Genomic DNA, 26,270 nt, shown 5'->3' with positions numbered 1-26,270 from the left:
TTAATAACATGTCAGATAGATGATGCATATAAAGCCCATGTTCTTATCTTATGCTGCACAATAGTGTCTCGTTGCTATCCAGAGGCAAAGTTCCTAAATGAAATGATTGTTTTAACATGCATAGATTTTTTTTTAATTCTACACCAATGCTACATGTTTTTCAAAGGATATAAAATCATAATAAGGGCAAAATGTCATATTTGACTTGAGTTTCTTGCACTTTTATTTCTGTTATATGTAATCTATAAATCATCTACAGTAGATCTGTGCCTCATTTGACAAATGGTGCATTTTATTTTGAAATGAACTAGTTTTGCTGTTGCCAAAAGCAAAAAAAATGTCATATTTAGAAAAATATATACTTATTCCTTGTATTTTTATCACTATAATTCAAGTTTTCCAAATATTTAAGAACAAAATTATATAAATGGCTATGAATGGCTACATATGCATAAATCATGTGTTTTTCTATAAACGGTGAGGTGAATCTTTAGGTCTCTGCCTGGGTTTTAATCAGTAAGACAGTGGCTTGAATGGCTCTTTTAGCATTCAGGATGGTAGACCCCTGCTGGCGTAGAAACCTTGATGCCATCAGGGACGCATCCTGCCATCTTCCTTTCTGCCCACAGATGGCACTAATGTACCAAAAACACAGTAGTGCCTGAGAAAAAAATCAAACTTTTTGAAGAAAAGTAAATTGATGTTCTTGTTTCTTATATTCTAATCTCAACTTCCTGGAGGGGAGGCTGCAGCAGTGTCTTTATTATTACAGCTCTGTCTTACACCTGTGCCATAGATGAGTGGATTGGTGTGAAATAGTTTGCAGCAACAAAGACCATAGGTATGCTGTGATAAAGTGGAGCTGCTGTGGCATCATTTAAGGTGACATCTAAAGGAAGGATTCTTCTTTTGTTTTGTGCTTAATCACTCCTTTTTGCTTGTGCTTTTCTGCTTTAGTCATGGAAACGTAAAAAAATAAACAGGGAAAACAAGCGTCCACAACTGAGAACTTGTATGAAGGAAATAGATAAAAAGAAATCAACAAAATCACGTTTTGTTGAGATTTTTGTGGTTAAAAATAGGAATTTATAGTACTGCTTACAACACACAGTATGTAGGGCCTGGAGTTCATAAAAATATATTGTTTAATTCCATAAAGCACATCATCATCAGAAAAGTTTGAATGTACATAATATATGTGACCTAAAAACATATACCTTAAATTTTAAAGTACTGCTCCCAACAATGTAACTTATTCATTTTTTTTTAGACATTCAGCATATTTTATCAGGTTTTAAGTTGCTTTAAATTCTCTTTGCTCTAATCTTTTCCAAGCTTTATTTTTTTTTCATTAAGAGCCAAAATTTAAAAAATGATTAAATAATAGTTATTAAAATGAGTCCCAATCTTTTTGCTCCGTCCTCTTGACAGTAGAAAAACTTAAATTGTACAGGATGTTCTTTCAAAGTTCAATAAATGTTGATAAGTTAGACTGGTTTTCAATATCATTATGACATTATTTTTCATATTTCATTTGAGATTTTATGCAGATTTATTGAGATGGGCCAAATTTTTCCCAAGATCACATTCACATTTTGTTCATATTTTGTTTAAAATGAGTAATTTTTACTTATTACATTAATTTTTTTTATCACTTTAATCAAAATCAGCTACAATTAAGAACATAAAAACTTTGAAAATACAAATTATTTTCTTAGAACTGGCAAAAAATGGATTATTGGACTTTAAAACAATACATTTTAAGTAAATCTATCTAACAGTTAGCATTTTTTTTTTTACCTTTTTGAATTCTGGATTTTGATATTTTGTTAAGTAGAAATTATTTGCTTCATGAATAGATCATTTCATTACTTTCTAGTGATTTTTTTTTTAACTTAGTGCTCTTTTCCTATTTTTAGGCTCCTCTTTTTGCAGTGCATTTGGTGCTGTAATCTGAATTAGAGTCCATTCTATGTCTCCTTGAGCAAAGGCTCAGTATGACAGCAATCACAGGGCCAAAACTTTTTTTAGTCTTTGCTAATTTAGTGTTAAGACTCCACAAACAAATATCTTTTATAGTTGATATTACAAATACACATACACAAACACTAAGTATGAAAGCTAGGGGAGCTCTTTCCATTAACCGTGAAGGGGCTCCAGCTGTAATGAGCCAGGTAATGCATATTTAATGAGGCGTAAACAGATTTATAAACACACAGAACTGCAGATCAGACCTCAGTGCTGAGTACATGAGTACACACACGTGGAGTGTGTTTCCTGCTCGTCCATCTTGTCCCATCTCCACATGGAGGCGGTGTTATGCATTATCTTCTTATACCTGTCATTCTAAATGTGGAACATGTATGCAAACACAGACCACCAAGCTCCCCAGGAGAGCTTGAGTCCCAGTTCACTGACAGGGTCTACAGAAAATGTCTAGTCAATATATAAGTTTAAATATCTTATCTTTTGTAGATTGTTTTAATAGCACAGAAAAAATACTACATTTCAATTAAAACAGAGTGCCTCACATCTTGTAGTAAGTTGTGACGTGTTGCTTACCTTAAAACAAATGAATATGGATCTCTAGACGCATCATATTCTCCAGCATGTTGCTGAGAAGGCCATTCTTCATAATTGCCTATCTTCACAGGTTGTTGGTCATAATGATCGTCTCTGTTCAGTAGAAAGCTATCTCTATCTGTCTGCAGTGTCTGTGAATCTTTTGGTTGAAATGAACAACCTCCAGCTTGGTCCTCGGTAAAGCTGAGCAGGTCAGAAGATCCAAACTCTTTCACATCTCCCTTATTTCTTTGTACGACTGGAGTCCATTTTGGAAAGCATGAGCAATCTGTGTTTGCTTCCTCTTCGTTGTCGTCTTCATCGTTCTCCTCTTCCATTAAATCTCCAGAGAATGGTAAACCAAGGCTTTTTTCTGGAGACAACTCATGTAATGGAGTGCCAATCGCAGAGCTGTTCTGGGAGTTCGTACTGTTAGTGAGGGATGGTGGCTCAGATGTTTTTTGAGATGAACCTTGTCTCAAAAGTTGTTCTCCCCAGGCGTGAAAGTCACCCAAGGAGGTGGCACTTTTTGGCGGTGCAGTGGGTGACATCCCGCCCTCATCGGAATCCTCCATCGATATCTGGGAATGAACGTACACTTCTTCCCTGGTTTTCAGGAAGTGATCTGACGGATATCTTAATGATGGAGATACACTTCGAGCCACTGGGCTGGACTCACTTTCATGACTTGCGTCTTCTGTTGGTTTGGAATCTGTTTGTTGGAGAGCTTCGGAGTTTGATTTAGATGGTGCGATTGTTTCAGGCACCAGCTCATGCTCGATGGTATCGTCAAGACTAGCTTGGTGTTGAATAGTGGAGATAGCTTGATTTAGGTCTGTGTCTGCACAGGAACCAGAGTTCCCACTTCTGCTTTGGTCCTCAGTGCTTTGCAGTGAAGTCTGAAGCTGTTTTTGATGTGCAGCTTCTCCTTGATTTTTCAGTACTGCTGCAGCATAAGACAGCATGCCGAAGGCCTCCAAGGATTTTCTTAATCCTTTTAATTGCTGATCGCAACTGTTAGACCCCTCTCTATTAGTGTCTGGCACCACAATGTATTCCATTTCCAAACCTGAGAGGGGATCTCCATGAGAATGTAACTCACCCGAGTCAGATCTGATTGGGTTTCTGAATGCATCTACCTCCATGTCTGGATGGATGCTTGGGGATACAGTTTCTTTGATTCCTCCCTCAATGTTTTCATTGTTTTTTTCTCCTTCTTGGCTTTCATCTTTGTTGTATAAAATGTTATCATACAGAGGAGATAATAAATCAGATTCTTCTGTCATTGAAATTTGCTGCGTGGCAGTGAGATGTTCCAGCAACACAAAAGGGGAACGATCTCCAGGTTGTTCCATCCAGAGACTCTCCTCTATTTCCTCTTTGCTGATGCTCTCATACTTACTTTCTGCACATTTGTCTATACCACAATCAAACAGGAACACCTGCTTGGCTGTTTGCTCCCTATCTGCAGTGGATTCTGTCTGTCTGGAAGAATCAGCAGTCTGGTCTTGATTTATCAACTCATCTGTCTGTATAGGTTTGGTAAAAACTAAAAATGGGCTGGACTGAGCTTCAAGCTGGATCATATCGACCCCCGGACTGCCATAGTTTTCAGGTGAAGATGCATGGCTCCATGCTCCAGCTCCAATATTGTCATACTCGGAGGTAGACGTCACCATGGTGGGGACTGGTAGATCCCACAGGTTGTTGCTTTGGTGAGCAGGAAAGTCATCTTCAGCAGGTTTAGTGGCACAACCCTCTAAGACTTCCTTGTTTTCTAGTTCCTCACTTTGTGTTCCGCCATCTACAGCTTCGATTACAATCCTCACGTTGAAATCATGGTTTCTCCACTCAACATCTTCAGGCACAGGAGACAGATCACTGTCTTTACAAACACGAGCCTCAAGAGAGTCCGGTGATCCAACATGACTCAAGTGTTTTTCGTTGTCATGGCCTTCAGGACTGCTTGTTGCGGAAGAGCTGTCTTCCTGTATGGTAGTGTTCCACATCTTCATCCCTGTGTCGGAATATCCGTGTGAACTTTCCACAGAAGTGTCTTTCATAGCAGTGAGATTAAATGAAGAAAAGGAACCAGAGTTTTCAGATAAATTCTCTGGGGTCGTGAGCGGTGATAAGCTGTCGTCCCTGATTGTCCTGTTCCACATGTCTAGAGATTCTGGGTAGGAGGTGGTGGTTCCACTGTCAGACTTGAGAAATCCTTTCTGAGCTGAATAAGTCCAGAAGTCCAGAAGCTCCAGCTGCTGTGTCCCCTTTTTGCTTTGTACACCTTCATCCTCTTCTTTGGATGTCTCTGGCGTTAAAGTGTTTAAAATTATTTTCTTTTTTGATGTTATGGGGGGACTCCCTTTACCTACAATAATGGCAGGTTTGTTTTTTCTAGTGACATCATCGTCTGGAGGTGTCAGTTGAAGATCATGTAAAGATATGGTGTTCCACTGATCCCTGAGCACAGAGTCTGGATTCCAGTTTTCATGTGATGGACTCGTATCAATGATCAAACTCAGCTGAGGCTCGAGCCTTCCTATCCTCTGCTGGGAACTATCAGATTTTAAGATGTCTCCGTTTTCTTTTTCTGAAGCTTTGCTAACTTCATTCATGACATTCTGAGGACTTCCAGAGTCTTTAGGCCTGTTATCGCCTGAAGACAAGACTCCCTGTGCGTCAAAGCTAAGTTCATCCCAGGTCTCTGACAACGATGAGGACGTGCTGTCTTTGCACTGCAGACCATTGATCCTTTCTATGACATCTTCAGGGAAGAACCTGAGGCCACAGCTGCTGGGTGGACGACTGCCCGCCAGGCTGTTCACTGGTGTTGGGGGTACCATGGTGTCCGTGATCTCATTCCCAAGAAGTAATCCCTGGTGGTCGATTGACGAATTTCCACTTTCAAGCCCTCCTATTGAGTTGGGCGCAGAGAAATCTACCAAACTTAGCTCATCGAGTTCTGAGAAGCTGGAGCTTCCTGCTTTTCTCGCCCCTTCAACTCCTCCCTCAGAATTTTGCGTGTCCTCTTTCGCTGGCGGGTCACTGTTGTGCAATGGGTCAAAACTGAACAGGTCAAAGGTGTCGCCGCTTTTTTTGCTAGAACGGTGCTTCCTTCTCTCAGGGGGCACAGGCGGCGAGAGAGACGACAACCCCAGAGGAGACAGACTCCTTAGAAAGAGTCCTACTGGCCCCGCAGCTGCGCCTCCTCCTGCTAAGACCTCCGCCACCGGACTGTCATCGCTGAGGAACACTGAGCTCTCCTTTGAGGAGCGACTGCTGCGAATGGTGGTCATACCGCTATCAGGGCTTAACGGCTCTGCAGCACTGACTCCCACAGCGCCCATCTCCTCTTCCCCATCTGCCATCACCCTATTCACAGGGATACAATATCACCACATTGTGTTAATATTTTATATGAACCACAAATATTCTATATTTTTTATATTTTTGTACCTTGCAACAGCCACATTTTCACTGCTGCCCTCTGCTCTCTCTGTGTCAGAACCATCCATGTCATTGATACCAGACGACCCTTGAGAGAACTCCACGCTGCCTGCCACCCCCTCCGTGGAGGAGGTCCTGCTGCTGGGATGGCAGGCTAATACGGAGCTCCTCCGGTTAATAAAGTCCTTGAGGAGGTTCTGGATTTCCTCCTCCAGCACATAAGGAATGCCAGAAGATGCAGACGAGTTTATAGGAATGTGGTAGACTTGCAGACTTTCTCCATCTCCCGGTTCAGCCGACAGAGACCAAGAGGAGGACTCCTCTAGCTCAGTGCAGATCTACAGTTAGAACAACATCATGTAACTAATCAACCGTGTATATTTTTACACACAATTTTAATTAATCATAATTGAGTCATAAAGTGAAATACACTATGCCATCCCCTCGGTTTTTGACAACAGGAAATGCATTTAGTTTGAAATTTGGTTTGATTCAAATCAAATAATTTCTACATTGGAGTTAATGACACTTGTATCTGTGCCTTTCAACTTGATTTTACCTGGTTGAAGACATGTGAGTTGTTGGAGTAGACAGCCACCTGCTGGCGAGGATGGTGCACTGCATCCTGCATGGACAGGAGGACCACGACACCGTCATAGCCATGCTGATGGGTGAATGCTTTCAGCCCGTCCACATAGCCATGCCATCCCTAGAAGTTTTGGGGGGAAAAATATTTTTTTATCAGGTTCTCTTGAAATAATCAGTTGACATTTTTCATTCTTTTATTTATTTATTTCTGGACCCTCCCCTCCACCACCATCCAAGGAGGCCTAAAGTGCTGTACACAATACATAAAATGAAGATTGAACATAAAAAAGATACAAAACAATAAAAACATAGTAAAATATCAGCTTGGCAAATTCTAAGGCACAATAGGCTTTAAAACTCTCTAAGAGGGTAGCCTCTCCAGTAGCAGGTGGCAGTTTATTCCTGAGTTTGGGAGCCAGCACAGCAAACGTACGATCCTCCAGAACGACTGCTCTGAAGAACGTCAGGACTTTAGAGGGGAATACATTAAAGATAAACTAGAAAAAAAGTAAAAACAAGATTTTTTATTAAAAAAAATCTCATATTTGACTGGCTGCCAATTCATAGACATAGATTTGGGTCATACACTCACACTTTTTGGCACCGCAGACATTTCCTATCGTTTTGGTCACAGTTGTCTCCAACTTTGGTAAACCTTGTGGTTTATTGTACATGTGATTTCATCTTCGTCAGTAAAAGTACTTTCAAGTGAGTCTGCATCTGCAGCAATGAGAAACGGAGCTGTCAAAGCGCACAGAGGGGTAGAGAGACACTTTGTGATTTATTATTTTGAAATTAACTGTTTGCTCTTAAAACAGCCACCATGCACAGATTATGGTAATTCTGTGACACGCACCGTGATTGATGGCTGGAAAGTTGCATTAATTAATTGTTTTGTTTGTCAAGAGAACTTGTTTTTTTGCTTTCTCTCCGAATGATTAACAGCAATGTTATTGCAGCCATAATTTGCCACGCAGGGTTACGCATAAAGTGTGCAAAGTGATACTTTTGAAAACATATTTGCTTGATTAATCTAGATTTGTTGTACAATTGTTTGCTTTGCAAAGTTCTCAAAAAATGTGCATATTTAAGTTGAACTTTTTTTTGAAGCACACATTAGATTTGACTCCTTTTTGTCTGCCGCTTGTGAGTTTTTTTCTTTTCTTTTGCTGCCTGACTTTTCCAAACAGTATATTGACGTTTGAACGTGGGTTTTGTACACAGCATGTGTGTTTGTGTGTGTTTATGGTCCTTCTCACTACGTGAGCATGCGTATGTGTATTTGTGTGGGTCCACTGGAAGTGATTGATGAGCGCTTCAGGCTCTGTATCTGCCCAGGCTGTGTCAATATTAACCTGCGAGGATGAGGGGGCTACAATGCTCCTCCCCTGTTCCCCCCTCAATCCTTCTCACTCCCCACAATATGGCTGCTGTCAAACTCTGGCCCATCAATCCTCTCACACACACACACAACTGTCACCTCAATGACACTGCCATTTCTCAACACTGATATCCTGATGAGTGCAATGAAGCCTTTTAAGAGCCGACAAAAACACACACATTTGCCCACATGGGCACATCCACACATGTGAGCAGACTTACAGTTACGTACACCTGCAGTTATAATCTCAGTTTAAGAGCAAACAACAGTAAACACACATGAAACATCTATAAAGTCTCCAACATTTAGATCCAATTATACACAAAAATTTCCGATGACGCTCCACTCCAGAACTACAACCCAACTGTGTGTACACCCGCATACGCACACAAACACAAGTATGGAAATATAGTCAGAAAACGAGCAGAGTGAATCTCTGCGATAACATGCAGCGCGACAGTCTGTCTACCATTTGGCTCTTAACTGAGTAAATTACTACTCATATTGCTGCCCCCCCATTTAGCCCTCTGCCACCCTCAGATACACAGATTGCCTTTTCTTATAAATTATCAACATGTTAGATTTAAAATCCACTTGCTAAGTGTCTCTAAGAATATCACACAGAAGACGCTTATTTGTTGAGCTTTGCTGAGATGTCACAGGCAAAAAGCGCTCCTTCAAGCCCTTAACTTTATTCCCTTTTTATAAAACGACCAGCATGTTTTAGAGGAGTGAGTGTTGGTTTAGAAGCTGGTAGAAAAAAAATACATGGTAATCTTTTGTAGTCAGTTGTGTGAACTTGTAATTTTTGTTTTTTTAATCTTCTGCAGAGATTATATTTTATGTTTTTAAATGTCCTTTTTCTTCTGACAGTTAATTTATTTTATATTATAATTTGATGAATTTATTTTGCTTACCATACATGATAAAAAACTTTTAATTCCTCTTCAATGGTCCATTTCTTTAGTATTGAACCAAAATTTTAGTTATGCAATAAGAACAAACTGATCAAGATTACATGTACATTGATGTGTGTGTCAGTTGTGATGAGTTTATCAATTAGTTTTTCTCTAAAATGGGCATAAAAAGACGAAAAAGATAAAACTGTGAGCTCAATATTATGGACAAAATTGAATTTCCGATCAATAAGACACAAAAAATTTTAACATGCTGGAAAAACTGGTCAAACAAAATGGACTTGAGAATTATAGTCCATAAATATCTTTGCGGACCCAAGTTATCTTAAAAGACATATAGTTATTTACAGTAAACACACGATGTCTATTTAGATACCTAATAGTCGTCTACTGTAAATGCATATTAGTTTACTAATACACATCTTTTGGTGAGAAGAAACAACCCAAATGTTGTATTTACCAAGCCTAAGGCATGATGAGATCGCAACGCAGTTATCTTTGGGAAAGTCCTCTAATTGAGATCTAAACTGCGATATGCAATAGATCTCTATAAATTGATGTCTATCAGATGCATAATGGATATCTATAGCAGGGAGCTTTGAAATAGCCATGATTTAAAAATCTAATAGGTGTTTTTGTGCCAAGTGGGATGTGGAGAAACTAACGTCTGAATCTGTCTTAGTTTCAAATTAGTTTTTACAGTCTGAATATTATTTTGTACAGTTTTTGAATGCTCCTGCTTACTGTAAACAGATTGTTTTGACTTATTGGAGTCAATATTGGTTAGCTAATTATTAATAATCTGAACATTAAAACTGTTTTGCAGATCTTGGACAATTGATCAGAGTGTTAGCAATAAAAATAAAGTAATTTCTGTAACTTCTATAATTAGAAGTCTTTAATTTCCTCAGAATCACAAATAATTTGTTTCCGATCATCTTTTGATCTATTTTAAAACATCCACCTTGATCTTTTAACTATGATTAAGCTGTTTTTAGCTAAAAAAAAAAAAAAAAAAAGAAGAAGAGTGGCAGTAGTTGATTATAGAGCGGAACAGGGAGCTTGTGACCAGCTAATTGTAGCTTCTACGACTGAGCTACAGGCTTTTTCCAACTGCATTTTTTTCATCTGCTCCTCAGTCATGATGATTTGAATAAAGACATATTCAGAAATTAAGTTATAAGTTTAATTTTCCTTATACATATTGTCAATCATCAGAAAAAGGCCACAAGAACATGTTAAAAACACCTGAAAACACAATTTTCATTGAAGTTGGTTTTTAATATCTTATAGTCAGAGAACATTTTTAAATTTCAATATAAAATTCTGTCCAATTAACCATTAAAGATGTTCAAGTTGAACTTATGAAATCATTTAGGAAATTTTAAAGAATGCTTGTAGATTCCTGTTGAGGGGATTTCTGATGCACAAATCTTTTTCACGATACTGTAAAAATAAATTTGCTTTTACAGAAAAATTGCAGCAGCTGGGATTGCCAGAAAAAATCAGTTAATAAAACATAAGCAGTAATAAATAAAGTTTAGCATTAAATACAACAGGGGTTTATACTCAATAAATCCCTGTTGTGACAGTAAAATCTGCCCAACACAAGAAGCTCTCAGCCCACATCTGTTGGCTCAGCTGTTGGACAGGACAAGTTAAAAAAAAAAAAAAAAAAGAAAAAATCAGTTAAAAATACAGCCGCACTGTAAATTACATTACATGAAAAAATAAGTAAATCGATTTACAGTAATAAAAATCATGGCTAAATCACTTTAAAAACCTGTAAAGTCAACAAAATTGTGTTGTTAAATTATTGTAACTTCCTTTTAATGCAATTCTTACATCAGTTAGATGCTTAATGCAAATCAATATTTTGCAAAACTAACTGAAAATTAGTTAGACTCTAAAATCTAATTTGTTTAGCAGATTTTTTTTGCATGTTGGACAGAAAGTATATTTCTATATATATTCATCAAAGACTTACAACTTAAAACTGCAATTTAATATACTTTAAATTGCACTTTTTACAAACACAATTACTAAATTAAGATTACATGGATGATTCATTACAAGTTTTTCTTTATAAATCAACTTTTCTCACTTCTAGTTTACTTTTTGCAATCAATTCTTCCAGCTTTTTTCTCTCTGTTACCTGCCTACCTGTTTTATTTTTTTCCGTCACACATTGCTTATTCATATTTTGCTTTCACACATTTTACAGCTTCATCTTTCTCCCACACTGGGCCTTCCTGCAAAACATCATCCACACACTTTCCACCTCCCTCTCTGACTGGTTGTCTTTGCTCCACAGGTAGCAAGTCTTTAGCGGCTGCTCGCAGTTCTCCCAACCTGCTGTCATTATGCACAATAGCCTTAGGTACAAAACTCGGGCCTCATAACTCACGCCCCGCGTGCGTAAATTCCCGTGCAAACACAGTCAAAGCAAAAACACATTTCCTGCTGTCGCCAACATCTCCAGCAAAAAAAAATTAATCAAGCGTTCATCCATTTAGGCTCTTTGCATACCCTTTCTGTCAGAACACAGAATGCTAAGAGACTTGCAAGTTCTTCTCAGGCGATCGTTTCGCCACCCTGATGAATCCATCAAGCGAGGTTTGATTTATACATCTGTCTGTGATCACAGCGGTACAGCTACAGTAAATGGGGTGGCAAGGCGCGAGCTGACACCACCCTGCTCAAACACACGCATGCAAAATGCTCGCACACATGTGCAGCCTATACCATTTGCCGCAAACGCACTGCTGAACTTGCATACACACACACACGTCTGTGTTCACACTCAAACAGCCATCAGCTCCTGTTTAGAGACACACACACACACACAAATACGTGTGACTATTACTGCTTATGAAGTTTTTTGGAGTGGAAGAAGCAAAGGGGAGGGCGGTGGGAAAGTTTGCAAACATGAATGTCTTTCTGACTGTCTTTCCATCGCACACGGGCCTTCTCCGCATGCTTCATTCGCTCGGCTCTAAGTGCAGGGATTTGGGGCCAATATGCAAGCACCGAGTCTATAAATGTTTTGCTTTGTTATTTGTTTGCCCTCAAAGCCCAAGAAAGCCACAGGGGGAGAAGGAAAATGGGGGAAAAAGGAAAGCACTATTTTTTCGTCAGTTGAGATGATGAGGAAAAAAAAACATAAAGTGCAAAACACAGAGGAGTGACTGCTGTGTGCAGCACTTCTCCAAACTTGTTTAAAGAAATGTCCTTTTTCGTCAGATATTTGTTGTAGTCAAACAAATGTAGATTGGAGAATGCGTCCTAATGCGCTTTTGTTGCCATAAAAGACCATGTAACTATAAAGTAGCACAGATGAACATGTTTGTGAATTAAATTTGATAATAGGAGAGTTTGACATGGCTGCAGCCCTCCGTTCTTGATCTTAGGGAGATGCTATGATGCAAAAAAAAAACGCACCTAATAATAAAAACCTAAAGACACAGGGGGAAGGGGGTTGTGGGGGAGTCTGGTTTCCTGGTCTTCAATCTTAGTCCCTGGGAGGCCCACCCTGCACCTGCTGTCTCCTAGTGCTTCTCATCAGAAAGGCATTTAGAGAGCGCCTTGGCTGCGGGCCCTTCATTAGCGAGCATAATTATTTGTGCAAGTGGCGCAGGGCAAAACCGGCCCTGCATAAACAAACAGAAGGGCCGGAGGACTGAGAACAAACAACGCATTAGAGACAATCAACGTCGCTAAGAAGGAAGCGAAGCCGAGACGGAGGGACGGACATGCGCGCACACTCTCAAAGAACAAAACAAACGAATGCATTAAGACATTTGAAAAACAGAAACAAGTCAACAACGATTGCATGTTCTGTTTGTGTGGTGGTGATTGAAGGTTTCATCTGAGCTGCTGCTGATACTGAGAAGATCAAGGGAGATCAGCTTGAAGATATCAGAGCAGGTTCACGGATTGGAGAGGATGATCAGACTTTGGCCTTCAGGAAAAGCCAAAGTGATGAGCAAACATCACTGATAGAGTTCTCCTTTAGACACCAACATTTTCATCACTGTTGATATGTGAGGAGGAAAAATGTCCACTTTTGACTGCTGTCCAATAACTAATATTTGATGTATTATTATAAAAGAAAAAATATGGATTTTACTCTGTTAATGACCTCCAACAAAATATAAAACATTTAGAGTGTCAAATCTGATCATTGAGATTAGTCCCCTTTGCTTGGTTTAAATCAGAGATCTCCAACCTCTGATGCTAAAAGAGCCATTTGATCTGGTTTCATTCAGAATGTAACTTTGGAATTAAACAATAACTGAATTATAACAATGTTATAATTTTCTATATACAAGAATTTTATCTTCTTGTAGTTTTGACAACAGCAAAACTACAAAATGCTCCATATGTCAAATAAGGCCCTCCTGCTGCAGTACTTAAAATACTTGTAAATGTAATGTCATGCTTTAAAAACTTTCTGAACAGCAACTTAACTGTGCAGCAGAAGATATAACTGTGTGCTTTAAATTTATTTTACTGATAAATCACTCCGGAAGTAGATTAAATCTTTACCGTTATGTCTGGAGAGAAAATAGACTCACCCTGATTTGTGTGCGTAAATCTTAATCTGTACGTAACTTTGTAACTCATACAATACACATGTAGAGCTGATCAACTCTGTTCGCTCTCTGTGTGTTCAGGTAGAAATTGCATTGACTGCTCGTGGAAGAGCCCCGCGGCGAAACTGCCGCAAGGAAAGCACAGCCGAGAATAAAGAAAATTTAGTGTTGAGTGTTTAAAAAAAAACGCATGTTTAGACTTTTTTTACATTAATTATCGGGCATATCAGTTTAAGACAGTGGGAAAATGTCAAGTGTTCCTCAAATGTTATTTACAATCTAAGTTCTGACAAGAATACTCTGATGACTCAGCGTTAAACGCATCACTTACACACGAATCTTGGCGACGTGAGAAGAGTCTCACATCAGATTTGTGCTTAAATGTGTAACAAGCGATTTGTGCGTATGGTTAGTTTCAAGCTGTGGTGATTTTAATTTGTGCATGTGTAAAATATAGTTTTTTTAATTTTGAAATTTTTGTACTGATGTTAAAAATGTATCGTATGAGTCACAAATCAAGAATTACGCACACACAAATCCAGGTGAGACTATTTTCTCTCCATATTTAATCTCCTCAGTTATCAGACATTTAAAAATTAATGACAAAATTTCAGTAACTAAACTAAATAAACCCAAACTATAGATCCATTATTTGGTCAAACTGTTTGCATTTTTCTTCAAAGTCAAAGACCAACAATGTAGAGATCAAAGAACCGCAGATCTACGGTCTAGATCAAAATATTCCAGAGTCTGGTTAAGTGAAAACCCGTTTCAGTTTATAAGTGAACCTTCATTGAGAGGAGTCTCTCTACTGGAGGTTTCTGAGAAAAAGAAAAGTACTTTACATGAAGTAACTATGGGTTTAAGAGACATCTTTAAGTGTCCGGAAGAATTTTGTCTCTTTCCCAACCAATGTTTTAACATAAATAGATCAGTTGAACCCAGCACCAGCTCTTGAATCGCTATATTGCAGGACTGAGAAAGTCTACTACGGAAAAAGTGAAGCTTTATATGATAAAAGATAAACTAAGTCCAGTTTGCAGCTTTTTTAACTACTACTTTTATTTCACTATACTGTGCAGAAAAAATTGCATTAAAAAAAATCCAATCCTGCTGGAAGAGACAATTTTATGTTCTAATATTAGGGGTCAAGCTAAAGAGAGATTAAAAAAAAATGTTGTAAAATGCAATAAAAATGCAAAAAAAGAAGAAGTTTGTCAGGAGCAGTGGTGTCAAACATACGGCCCACCAGGTGGTTTATTCCGTCCCAGCCATGAAGAGAAAAAAAATTTAAGGTTGTTAAAAAACAAGCAAGTGTCTATCCCACTCCATTCTAGTTGTAGTTCTTTAAAGAAATTACCACAATGCACAATTCCACCACTAGGGGAAGCAAAGGAAACACAAGACCGGCATAACAAGAGATCAAGAAATAAACAAAATTAACAATGTAATAATAATCGACTAGGCTACTAGGTTGGTTGAGGTATTTTTTTCCAACTGAAAAAAACAAAAACAAAACAAAAGCAAAGCTCAGCATTTGACAAGTTGACCAAAGGTTATTTTGCTTTTATGTTACTGGTCCGACCCACTTCAAATCAGACGGGTTGAATGTGGCTCCTTAACCAAAATGAGTTTGACACCCCTGCCCAAGATTGTATTTTATTTGGGAGGAACCCACAACAAGACAGATTATCAATTCATCTTAAGGGCATTCAGTTATTAGAAGTCACCTCTACGAAAAGTATTGAATCACAAACCAAAACTAGCATGATTGGATTAGAAAAAAAATAACCTAGTAAAGGTATCCGAAACACTCCTATTTTCAAGCATGGTGGCAGGAGCATCATTATGTGGGGATGCCACCTGCAAAAAAAAAAAAAAACAACTTACAGGCTTAATAGGAAAACTGAAGGAAACACGCTCATCTCAGCAGCCTGAATGCACCAGATGGACTTCTAAAAAGTGCAGAAAAATATCCATAAACTATACTCTGATGCCCCAACCTAATTTGATCTAAACAACTTTTCCAGTTAAGGTGTTCAAAACTGATCCAAAAAACCCAACGCAAGACTTGTCTAGTAACTAATGTGAAGACATTTCTACCCCACAAGCAGCAAAGCCATTTTTCCTCTGCTATCTAAGCAATCACTGCCACATTTTACACCGCAAAATCAAACTCAGCCCTCTTTAACTGCTGTCAGACACACACATACACGGCACACCACAACAAACACATAAACCATTAAAGACTAATTGAAACTAATTTATTTAGTTTTCTGGAAAGAATCATTTAAGGAAGAACTTCCCTAAACCCCCTCAACAAATGACTCTCATACCGTTTTACTCTCTTTTCAAACACAATTAAAAAATAATATATAAATATATACACACTGCAAATGACATGCATATAAGGAGTTCATTTTGGAGCCCGATCTCAGGTCATTAGTAACCCACCATGACGCTGTGGAGTTGAGGTCCGCTGGCGACACACAGGCCCCTGGCCATTTATTCTATATTAAGTCTTTAATGGGCCTTCTCTGCCTGCCTTTTTCTACTCTGCTTCTATCTCTCCCTCTGTCTCCCTCCTGACACGCAGCATGTAGGCACAGCGCTGGTAAAATATGCACAGAAAAGTCCGGTGCGCACACACAGGCAAAGCCATTCAAATGAATGGTTATTTATTCGCTAAACGAGGATCTGGGTGTTTAATGTTCCTTGGACGTTAGGTAGTTTTCTGGGGGAGGCAGAGCCATACCCCTACGGCTACAGACATCATTTATTTTACACATAGCCTAATACCACACGCTAGGCAGCCGCCGAGAAAAATGGGCTTTGAGAAGGAGATATAAAAGAAATAATGAATGATTTTTTTTTTTCCCTAGTTTTTGGATGGGGGGAGTGAAGACATTAGAGGTTGCAGCAGAGGGAAAAGCACTGGTAGAAGTAAATTCTTAAAGCCTCTGTTTGTGTGCGTGTTTGTGCGAGCGTGCAGCAGCAAATGTGAAGTGACAAGCAAGAGAAAATCAACATTACACAAATGTGATGAAAATGAGCGTGTGTGCGCTGGATTTTTGGGATACCAGCAGGGAGGACGGTGATACATGAATGCACGGGATGCTTTTGGGACCATCTGCATCTCATCCAAATGCGGAGAATCAAAGGGGATCCTCAAAAATACCTCCCCAAGAGCAGCATCGTAGGTGAGATGCAATAAAGCACAAAACCATTAAAAGTGCTGAGATTTCTTTGGAGTTTTTTTTCTCTGTTTTCACATCATATATCTTTATTTTTATTGTTATTGTAAACACAAAAATGCACATTTTCTCCCTGTGTTTTGTGCACCTTCATATCAGCTTCATAGTAAACTGAGGAGTTTGTTGCAACCTGAAAAAAATAAAAATAAATCCCGTTGAATCTACCTCCTCGTCTGTGGCCAGGGATGTGATCGCGATGGTGGTCTCTCCGTCAGAAAACTCCCTCAGCTTCGTCGTCAGCTGCAGCATCGGTTCTACATCCAGTCAGCACACACAAACAGACTAACAGTTATATGAAAACACACAAGAATACAAAACAGTTTCACAAAAGAGACAAAAAAAAGAAAACAAAAACACTCAAATAAATATCTTCTCCAGAGGTGATAGCTAACTGTTTACTGCAGTCAAGTTATTGAAAAGAAGAAACAAGGAGGGTTAACCGAGTTTAAATGTATTTAAAGGAAAAAAAATGAAACCAATTTTGATTTCTTTGAAAAATGGCTTTTAGTAACAATGTATGGGCTTATATACTTTTTAGTTAAATAAATCTATCTTGATTTTTAACCAGTCAAGTTCTAATGTTGAGTGTTTGCGCAACTAGTTTATTTTTTTTAACATTGAGATTTAGTTTTTTTTAAGTAAAATTATTTAAAGAAAAATGAACACTTGTAAAATAAAATAAAAATGTATATATATTTTTAACATTTTAAATAAAAATTAACTTTTGCTGCAGCACAATCTTTGAGTCATCCATTTCAAATGATACGTTTTCCGAAGATTGAAAAGTTTTACGAGTCTTCTGACGATATTTATTTCGTTTTCTATACCTTCTAACTGAATAAGGCTTTCTAGTGAGACTTTCTACACTCAATGGCAACATTTATGATTCACTCTCGTAGTACCGGGTTGGACCCCTTTTGCCTTCAGGGCTGCCTTAATCCGTTGTGGTATAGCATCGTTGTGGCAGATTTATCGGCTGGACATCCATGATGTTATTCTGTTGTTCCACCACATCCAAACAATGATCTATTGGGTTGAGATCTGGTGATTGTCATTTGAGTCCAGTAAACTCATCATGTTCAAGAAACCAGTCTGAGAAGATTCCAGCTTCATGACATGATTTGTTATCCATCAGAAGATGGTACACTGTGGTCATGAAGACATGGACATGGTCAGCAACAACACTCTGGTTGGTTGTGGCATTGTGACCATGCTTAATTGGTTCTATGGGGCCCAAAAAAAGAAAAAATCTAGATGGATCCAGGCTGTCGATGTCAAATTCTGACCCTACCATCTGAATGTCGCAGCAGAAATTTACTCATCAGACAATCCTCTATTGTCCAGTTTTGATCTGTATGAATTGTAGCCTCAGTTTCCTGTTCTTACCTGACAGGAGTAACACCCGGTGTGTTCTGCTGTGATTGTATATATTTATTTATGCATTCATGCATTTCAGCTCTGGCTCTTTCCAGACTAATCAGTCAAAACATCACAGACAATCACCTTGTTGATTCATGTCACTCTGTTGCTCAACACTGAAGTCATCCCACTGATCCAAACATCTCACAAGCTCCTCCAGCTCCTCGGACTGACAGCCGTGTTCGGTCCACCACACGTCTCTCTGCAGCTTCAGAGCCTCTGGAAACACACACAGGTCCAGTCCGTAGTTATAAAGGCTGGCACTGGCTGAAACGTTGCTGGGCTCCAGGTGAAGCCAAACAAATATGCTTTAGTTTCTGTCCACTATACTAATTGCTTAGTTCATGTTATTGTGTTGGGAAAAGGTAATCTCTTTTAGCTATTTTTTTACATCAATATTTTTTTTTTACTTCAATGTCCCTCTTGGTGATCCGTAGATCATAAAATCTGTTTTAAAAAATGTACCTTACCTTGATAAAACATCTCAGACTGATTTTTTTAAATTACTTTGCACCTTAGATCTCTATAATTGACAGCTCTAAAATTTGTGTCTCATATATCTTAGTTGTAGTGAGTGCCCGTGTGGCTGTGTGTGCGTTTTGTTAGAAATAAATGCAAATTTTACGCAAATTTGTTATTTGAATCATAATTTCTTTTGCAACCTAACTTATATTTTTTTGCTGAATGCCTGTGATGCTTAAATTTAGTCTAGAGTATAAATAATTATTAGTTATGAATATAAAATATGTTGGTGTGATCTGCAAAATTAAAGTTCAACTATTGAAAAGTAATTCTGGTTAAAAACTAGTTTGGTCTCTTTAGAAAAAAAAGCTTCACTTTTAGTGCTAGGTGTATAAAAAACCCAAAAGAAACCTTTAAAATGTGTATTGTATTATGGTTTTTTAAAATAAAAGAGACAGTAAAGTCTCGCAATCAATAGATTTTTGTGATCTATGACTAAAAATCTATAAATCTTCTTTATTGTCTATTTAGACACTAGAGATTTCTGAGGCTTTTACTTTTATTTTCAGCTTTGGATTTAATCTAGTATTGCAGTGAACCTGCAGATACCTGCACATGCACAGAACTCTAAAAGCTGAGGAAGACTTACTTTATATTATATCCTTCCCAGTTTATCTGTCTTTGTTTCTGCCCTTTACTTTGCAGATTCTCTCCATCCACATTCATAGATATTTCTGTCTGGATGTAGAGAACAGATAATGAACTTCAAAAGCAGCAGAATTATACCGAATTTAGATAAGTCGATGCTGCTGCTGAAGTCACACAGCTGCTTGTTCTGTTTAAAAGGAAGTTCTATTCAAACCTAAATGGAGTAATTATTTTTTTTTCCCCTGCATTCACAGGTTGATGTGTCTGTGGGTGCAGCTGGCTGCTTTCATTTCCTTTGCACACAAACAGACGAGCCGTTTTCATTTTTCACGTTGTGCTTTTCCATCCAGTCATTTAGTAACATTTAAGATTTTCACAGTGCTTCAGCACAGAAAAATGACCACCTGATAAACACATTGTGGCTACTTTACAGGCTTCCATGTGACTTTTGAGCTCACTCACATCCTCCACCCCTCATCTCACCCTTTTTCCATCTCTCCTGGTGGGTGTTAAGCGAGTCATGTCAGGGGATTTGCGTGTGTCCTCCTTCATCGCCCCATTACTCCCCCTAGGAGGGCGGATGTTTCTCCCTCACCTCCGAGAACCTCCCTCAGCGCCGCACTGATGTGCTCCGCTGCTTCTTGAAGAATCTTCCTGGCGACTGTTGTGACTGCGGACAGTCTCCCATCACCCCCTGCATCTCTCCGCACGTTTTGATGGACCACTTGCCGAATGCTGGACTCCAGGATGTGGTACTCAGAGCTGAGAGAGGAAGAGGAGACGGGTGAAGAAGGTGGAAATGGCTGCTGAGGAATGAAGAAATGATAGTGAGATAATTTAGTGATTGTTTTAATTAGGATGAACAAAATTATTCCTCTGACCCTGAGAGATAAACACACGGAGAGGCCAGAGACAGACATAATCTCAGATTCTGAGTTTCTTAATTTGTCCGTATTAGATTTTTTAGTACATTTTTCAACAACTTTTGACTTAAAGACAAACGCTGAAGAAAATTGCATTTTTATGGTGTTTTTAACATATTCATGTAGCATTTTTCTCATGATAGAGAAAATAAAATCAGACTTAAATTGCATTTCTGGTTATTTCTGTATTCAAATAGTTGTGAATCAGGAGCAGATGAAAAAATACCATTTGAAAAAGCTTGGAGGTATGAGGTAGAAGCTATTATCGGTGGGCCATAAGCTCCCTGCTCCGCTCTATTCTGATACATCCACTTGTAGACGACTAGATCTTCGTTTTCCTGGTTTGAGTCCGCATCTGGTTCAGACCTGTACAGCCGGATAGCTTCAATACTGCTCGCTATTTTTGTTAACTTGGGGTTGTGAGGGCCTGTAAGCTTGGGTGAGAGTTTAAACAGATGGATTATGGGAAGTCAGGGAGGCTTACTTAGTTCACATCTCAAACATGAATTCTGATTAGCTACTGCCGCTCTGCAGAAACTATGTCCTAAAAAATTACTTTCTTTTTTTTTTAATTTTGCCTAAAACTGCTTTTACAATGGCTCAAAAAATGATTGGAGTAGGATTTTACCAGCAGAGTGGTCTAGTGGAAGAGTATCTGCCCAGAGGTGGGTAATGGGTTGAAATCTGGGGTTGAGTCACACCAAAGACTCTAACGCCTCGTTTCAACTGAGCAGATCGGACCGGTACTTGGAGCATTTCCATTATAAAATGGAACCATTAAGCAGGACCGACTCGTACCATTTTTGGTCCCCCTTGGTTGTAGTCCTTTGAAAAATTAAATGGGACAATTAGGGCGGAGCTACTGTTGTTGCACGTTGAAATCCATTGAACAGAAAGCGTCCGAAAGCGTTTCCAAACATTCAGTTGTCATCTTTGAGTCGGTTGCAGATAATATTAAATTCTTGGCACATATGAAATATCAGAACTCAAATATGAAAAAAAAAGGAGCTGACGCACGACACCCACTGTTGTTGTCATTACCTTTCGCTGTAGTTCCACAGTTATGACGCACAGCTATGTCATCGGTCTGCACCCTACATTCACCTTGATGTTCCAACATAATGAAGACGCTTACTTGAATTACCCGGAGAGGACAAGTCCGGTCCAGACCGCTCAGTGGAAACAAGGTACCAAAATGTAACCCAACGCCTTCCTGCTTGATACTCAGTCTTGGATTGAGTTTGGGCAATAAAACCTTCAAACGGTTCCTAAGAACAGCTGTTACTTCAGGAGAACATGTTTCACACATCCAAGCATCGAGACTTCAACTTGAAACTTGCTTAACTAACCTTCATTTTTGCACATTTGAGTGTTTACCTTTTGAGCAATCCATCTCTAAGCAGAGTGAGTGAGAGCCTCTCAGCTTGATGAAGATCCACCAGGGCTATATGTTCTTTCCACAGCAGCAAACTATCAGGGATGTTTACCCTCTGCAAAAACTTTAGAGTTTCCTCAGGCAGCACGGTGTGGCATGGACCTCTGCACAGCACCGGCACACACAGTCCACCAGATTTTTCCTCCTGGAGACACATAGGAGTTTAAACCCAGTAAGAGTTCAAATATTTAAACAATAAAGGTTTTAAAAAAGTTTGAAATCAAATGAGAAAATGAAGTGGATTTTAATTCCAATGTATGCTTTTTCAAAACTATTTTACTCTGGTCTCTGTGCAAATAATGAAGCAAAACTCACATTCACAGACCAATATAGACAACTGTCAATAATGCATATCCATACTAATTCACATGTACATATACTACTGTATATTAACGCAAAAACACATATTTTACCATCTGACATGTGCATACATACAAACTTGTTTATGTAAAGATAAACAGGCAAATGTGTAAGTGGTTTTCATAACAATTAAAAAAAAAATAATGAATGAATGATTGTAGACTTAACATACCAGGTTGAGGTGCAGAGCTAAGCACAGTGTTGCAGCCACAGTGTCGACATTTGGCTCTGGTCCACCTAAAACCACATGGATGGGACTGTCTGACAGATCTGCCTGCAAACACACACAAACACACAGTTTAAAGGTCAGGATCTTCACTTCTTTGTCAAAGTTTTTACAGAGAGACATGACAGAATGTGCATAGAATATTACAAAACACATTACTAAAGGTTTGTGTGCATAAAAAACATGTTCAAAATTAACAGCACGTTCAAGGTCCGGTAGCACAATATACACTGATTTAAGATAGAAAATCAATTTTTGTTCCAATCTCAATTTTTTTTTTCTTGACCATCTCTCATGCACTCTTCCTCCTCTCCAAGCCCCCACCGTTGTGCTCTGAGGCTGCTCCACTACTACCTCATCTTCATTCATCTTGCGAGGGCATTACTGTCCATCATCAGCAAAAACACCGGCTGATCAGATGTCGAGCGTTTGCTCTAAGAGCGACCCGCTTAGTGCTCGTGTCGCACAAAACAACACGCACCTCCGCGTAAAATTATGTCGACAAATCTTTGAAGGCTGCAGAGCGTTTGATGATAGTTTATTTGCGTTTGTTCTCATTTGCATCAAATTAAGATCCATGCAGCAGTTTTTTTAATCTGAGAAATCAGTAAGAGTTGGGGTTTTTGAAAATTTGCAATCATTTTATCCCCATAATCTGTCCATTTGTCAGCTTCGGCTTTTGTATTATTTCCAATACGTTTGTTTTATAATTTCTTTTTCGCTCAACTTCTATTGCTATTTTTTAAAAATAGTTTTATTATAAACAGATTAAAACATATATTTGTTTAAATTGAATATATTTTGAGGGCCCCGGGGTCTCAATCCTGCCTTGTTAACAGGTGATTAAAACCATCATCCTGTATGATCTGACAGTTTATACACAGTATGAAATATCAGTTGCACCCTTGTTGGAACAGCATGACTGTGTTAGATGACTGCAGCATTTTAGAGGCAACAACATGAATTATTAAATAAGGAAACAATAATGCTGCTATAGGTTGTTCCAATGCTTGACAGAAGACCTTTTCATCGGTGGCATTTATTAACTCAAATTCAGAAGTCAGCAAGAGGACGTTTGTGACTTGGGGTTTTGCTGTATATCTGAGAAGAATGAGACCCCTACATTTCACTCAACAAAGAACATAAACACTGGCTGTTTTGGTTAAGTGGACGTTAATGAGGGCTCCATTACAGAGATAAAGCATTTGTCTCTGGGTGAAAAAGCAGAAAATGGTGTCTCTTCCTTCATTTGCTAACTGACATTCTATATATTAGTTCCTAATATGGCTAATAATTACAGGAATCACTACAGATTGATGCTTAACTAGAGGTGGGGAGGTGAAACATATAAAACAAAACATCAATATGTTTAAACTAAGATGCTAAGGCAAAGGCGTCTGTACAGGGAATTTCTGTGTCAGTCTCTACTGTTTATCTCAAACTGATAAGCTCAAACAGCAATACAGAAGCCTGGCCTGCAGCCTGCAGCATTAATCACAAGAAGAAATGTGGACTCAATGAATGTCACATCTGTAATTCATCTTAATGGACTTACAAGATGTTTCAAAAAGCAAATAGGGAAAAAAATGTTTGACATGAATTATTTATAGATTAGGAGACAAATCAAAGATTCCACTACAGCAATCACTTAACAGATCATGTCTTTATCAATCAACACTGACAGGTTGATACCAGCGTCTTAAAAAACTAGAGATAAATCGATTCACAGCCCAAATGTTTGCCACATTTTCAAACGATTGGTAATGCCTGAGCCTACTGAACAGATTAAATGACAGGCACATCTGCAGGCAGCACGGCGCCGTTGCTGTGGTAACGCAGAAAGAGAAAGAAGCAAGTCACACTGCCCCTGGTGTCCATCAAAGTGCTTTGCTACCAGCAGACCCAAGAGGATGCTATCTGTTACAGACCGATGTTTGAAATGAGGAATATTTAAAAGAGAGCATTTTGGAAGGTGAACCCAAAACTAGGAGATTTCCTGACATGGTGAATGTGTATTTTCAAAGTTGCCAGACTTAGAGGAGCATGATAGTCTTGTTTCTGCAAAACAGAAGCTCCCATTTAAGTCCAGATGGACAAAGCAAATTAGGGATGAAGAAATTAAACACCACATAGGGAGAACAGACAAAGTGGAAGAGGAAGGAAAGAACTATAAAGACCAAAAAAGGTCAAAAATCATTTAGGAATAAGTCAAACGGTGGAGAGGTCAGGAAAAGAAAAGTAGAAGCAAAGAAATGCACAAAAATACGGAGTAAAGAAATCACACGAGCAGAGAGTACAAGGTGTGAGAAGAAAGAAGAGGATGAGGGGAACCAGTTCCTTCATAATAGCAAGAGTGGGAGAATAAATCAATACCAGACAACCAGAGAAGAGGAAGAGATGCATTAGCAGGAGAAAAGGCCAGTTTCTGCTCCACTGCAATAAGAGAAGACTTGGTGTGTGTGCATATGTTCATGAGCATGGAGCAGCCATTTGATAGCATGTTCTGTTACTTTCCCTAAAGCTATGGTATTGAATATCTTTTTTTCTGATAATCTGCACTTTATTTGAAGAAAAAACTCACTAGTTTACGGTAAATGCATCTGGAAGGAGCAGAAAGCTTTTCAGAAAATCCTTACTGAACAAAAAAAGGCACAAAAATTAGTTTATGCAACTAATTCTGCAGCTGAAATATCATTTTTGAAGTTTTTCTTGACAATTATTTAAACGTGTTGGGATCAATCTTTTAATTTAGCATGCTTTAACCCTTTAACATTGGAGTTCCAGTGTTTATGTTTTTTGATTTACTGTAATTTTTTAGCCGTTAACACGATCAATGTAATTCCAGCAGATTGTAAAGGAGAAAAGCGGCTTGTATGAGTGGTTGAAAAGTTAAAGCACATTAAATATTTTTTTGCTTAAGCGGTTAAAGCACGTGTCAAGGCCCGAGGGGGGGCCTGGTCCTCCAGATCATTTTATTTTTATTGTTATTAATGCTCCAATGTTGCCTTGCACTTATTTTTAACTTGTATATTTTTGACAAAATAAATATTTTTATGGAGAGTTATTGAAAGTTATTTATTGTTTAAGTTGATTTATTTTGGAATAATATTCCTGCATTTTTATTATTTGTAATTATGTTAAAAAGTTATGGTTTTAAAGTTTTAAAAACTGGCATTCTGCAAACTTTTTGGACTATTTTGTCATTTACTAAGATTTTTTAGGCTATTTTGAAGTTTAGCTAATTTTTCAGCTACATGCTAGCTGTTTTTGCTAATTTACGCTTTTTCTGTTTTTAGGCTATTTTGAGGTTTAACTATTTTTTTCAGCTACATGCTAGCTGTTTTGACTAACCTAAGTTTTTATTTATTTATTTTTTTAGGCTAATTTGGCGTATTTTAGCTGGCTATCAGCTTCAGCGTTTTCAGCTATCAACTTAAGCGTTTTTTGCTATTAGCTTCAGTAATTTTAGCTATCAATTTCAGCATCTGTAGATATCAGCACTAGCATCTTCAGTGACCAAATTCAGCTTACAGTATTCACACTAGCATTATCACAGGTAAGGCTAAATATCTAGTTTATAATTATGTTTAAAAGTTATTGTTTTAAAGTTTTAAAAATTGGCATTCAGCAAACTTTTTGGACTATTTTGTCATTTACTAAGATTTTTTAGGCTATTTTGAAGTTAGGCTAATTTTTCAGCTACATGCTAGCTGTTTTTGCTAATTTAGGTTTTTTCTGTTTTTAGGCTTTTTTGAAGTTTAGCTATTTTTTCAGCTACATGCTAGCTGTTTTGACTAACCAAGGTTTTTTTTTTAATTTTTATTATTTTTTTGTTGCTGTTTTTTTTAGGCTAATTTGTCATTTAGCTAATATTTTCAGCTGGCTATTAGCTTCAGCGTTTTCAGCTACCAGCTTCAGCGTTTTCAGCTATCAGCTTAAGCGTTTTTAGCTATTAGCTTCAGTAATTTTAGCTATCAATTTCAGCATCTTCAGCTATCAGCACTAGCATCTTCAGCGGCCAAATTCAGCTTACAGTATTCACACTAGCAT

General features: G+C 38.3%; 1 protein-coding gene across 3 annotated transcripts in view; it reads right to left on the bottom strand.

Annotated features, from left to right (window-relative positions):
* LOC112148542 (prune homolog 2 with BCH domain) overlaps positions 1-26,270 on the bottom strand; it is a 42,928-nt gene that overhangs the window by 14,417 nt on the left and 2,241 nt on the right. For 2 of the 3 annotated variants that reach the window (XM_024275734.2, XM_024275736.2), the window contains exons 2-9: positions 22,167-22,268; positions 21,577-21,779; positions 19,872-20,038; positions 18,251-18,385; positions 16,913-17,001; positions 6,572-6,721; positions 6,022-6,350; positions 2,563-5,937 (exon numbers count right to left, since the gene is read on the bottom strand). In XM_024275734.2, the coding sequence (XP_024131502.1) occupies positions 2,563-5,937; positions 6,022-6,350; positions 6,572-6,721; positions 16,913-17,001; positions 18,251-18,385; positions 19,872-20,038; positions 21,577-21,779; positions 22,167-22,268 (4,550 nt within the window). Of the gene's footprint in view, positions 1-2,562; positions 5,938-6,021; positions 6,351-6,571; positions 6,722-16,912; positions 17,030-18,250; positions 18,386-19,871; positions 20,039-21,576; positions 21,780-22,166; positions 22,269-26,270 lie in introns of those variants that run through there. The other variant, XM_024275737.2, reaches the window with a different exon arrangement.

This window comes from Oryzias melastigma, linkage group LG9, assembly GCF_002922805.2.
Source record: "Oryzias melastigma strain HK-1 linkage group LG9, ASM292280v2, whole genome shotgun sequence".
Lineage (NCBI taxonomy): Eukaryota > Metazoa > Chordata > Actinopteri > Beloniformes > Adrianichthyidae > Oryzias > Oryzias melastigma.
The sequence above is the reverse complement of the archived record's forward strand: the minus strand, read 5'-3'. Positions and strand labels throughout refer to the sequence as shown.